This window comes from Salarias fasciatus, chromosome 2, assembly GCF_902148845.1.
Source record: "Salarias fasciatus chromosome 2, fSalaFa1.1, whole genome shotgun sequence".
In the NCBI taxonomy this organism is placed as follows: Eukaryota; Metazoa; Chordata; class Actinopteri; order Blenniiformes; family Blenniidae; genus Salarias; species Salarias fasciatus.
In genome coordinates, this window is record NC_043746.1 from 3,670,456 (window position 1) to 3,671,997 (window position 1,542).

At 49.0% G+C, this 1,542-nt stretch overlaps 1 protein-coding gene across 1 annotated transcript in view; it reads right to left on the bottom strand.

The window, feature by feature from the left end:
- The window catches only part of rab33a (RAB33A, member RAS oncogene family), a 12,090-nt gene extending 11,782 nt beyond the window's left edge, over positions 1–308 (bottom strand). Inside the window, exon 1 of the mRNA XM_030105665.1 lies at positions 1–308. This exon is cut by the window's left edge and continues 193 nt beyond it. Within this exon, the coding sequence (XP_029961525.1) occupies positions 1–227 (227 nt within the window). The 5' untranslated portion in view covers positions 228–308.
- Between the last annotated feature and the right edge of the window lie 1,234 nt (positions 309–1,542).

Consider the following 1,542-nt stretch of genomic DNA (forward strand, 5'->3'; position numbering starts at 1 on the left):
TCCACAGAGGAGGCGATGCTGCCTCCGGCCGCCGCCGACCCGCCGCTGCCGGCCCGGCTGCGGCTCCGGCCGGGGCCGGGACCGGGGCCGGCTCGCTGGAGGTCCATGGAGGATGTCAGGATGGTCACGTTGTCATCCGCTCGGCTCCTCCGCGCGACGCCTCTCCCGGAGCCTCCTCCTCCTGCAGCCGGAGCCCGGGCCTCCTCCTCCGGGGAATCGTTGGTCATGATGCCGGAGGAGGCGATGCGCAGATCGGCGTGTGGAGAGGAGGAGAGGGGGGAGGAGGAGAGGAAGAGGGGGGAGGAGGAGGAGAGGAGGAGGAGGAGGAGGAGGAGGAGGAGGAGGAGGAGGGGGGGGGGCTCCGTCTCAGCAGCTGACCGCCGTCTTAAAGGGAAGCAGAGCAGGTTACTAAATCATGGTGCTGAAAAAGCAGAAGTTCCGTTTTCAGAGACAAAGAGATGAGATGACAGCTGAGCTGAGTCACCTCATCTTCAGCAGAAATAAAATCCTGCAGAAACAAACAGACACACATCCAGCGGTTTGTTAGCAGAGGAGATGTCTTAATGAGGAATCACATCAGTCTGGAGCTGCACGACACGTTCACGAGCTGAAATAACCAAAACAGGTCTCAGAATAATTTAAAAACAACTGCTGTTTTACTTTTTAAATCCTCTTTTTCTTTTCCCAGTTTTATTTCGGTTTTTCCTCTCATCTTTTTCTCTTCCCTTTTTTCTTTCCCTTTTCTTTTCTTTTTGCATTTGGACCGTGTGTTTTGCAGAGAGAGACAAGTGAAGCTTGGGGGACGGAGTCCTGCGTCTCTCCAGGACCATCTGCTGTCAGCAGCTCTTTACTGAGTCTGTCCAGTGAGAGGAGATAATATTAAAGAAGGAAAACAGCAGTTGCGCAGGTTTTTTATGGACGTTGTTGCCTCTTCTCTTTGTAATTGAATAATTTTAATCTGAACACCGTGTATCTGTTTCCCTTAACAAAAGCTGAAAGTCGCTTTCTTTCTAGACTGCTGGGTAACATTTCAAGTCAACACATTTCTTAAAAGTCTTTTAATCATTTTGCAACAAAGCGACAGAGTGAATCAGATCACACACACCACTGTGGCCATGTGATGGAAGCAGCCGGTCACATTATCACATTCCATCAAACAGCGTGCCCGTCATGCAGGACTGCAGCTTTCCCAGATTCCAGGAACGGTTCAGAGGAGAACCGAATGCAAGAGCATCTTTTCAATTCAACATCAACACACTAACATTCAGAAAGAAACTCAGTCAGGCCTCACTTTCTTCAACTGAAAAATGAAAACATTATTTTTTTTCTGTAAGAAGACAGATGTTCAGGCCTGGTCACTGGGTGGTATACTAATGGTTACTATTTCACTCAACTCCGGTTTACTAAACCAGGATTAATGACCCAGTCCAGTCTTCCTGCATTAAAGATCCAGTTGGATCTTCAGTGTTACAGCAGGATTATATCAACTGGAGCTCAAAGTTTATTTCACAGCATCTGCTGTGAACTAATACAGCATCAGGC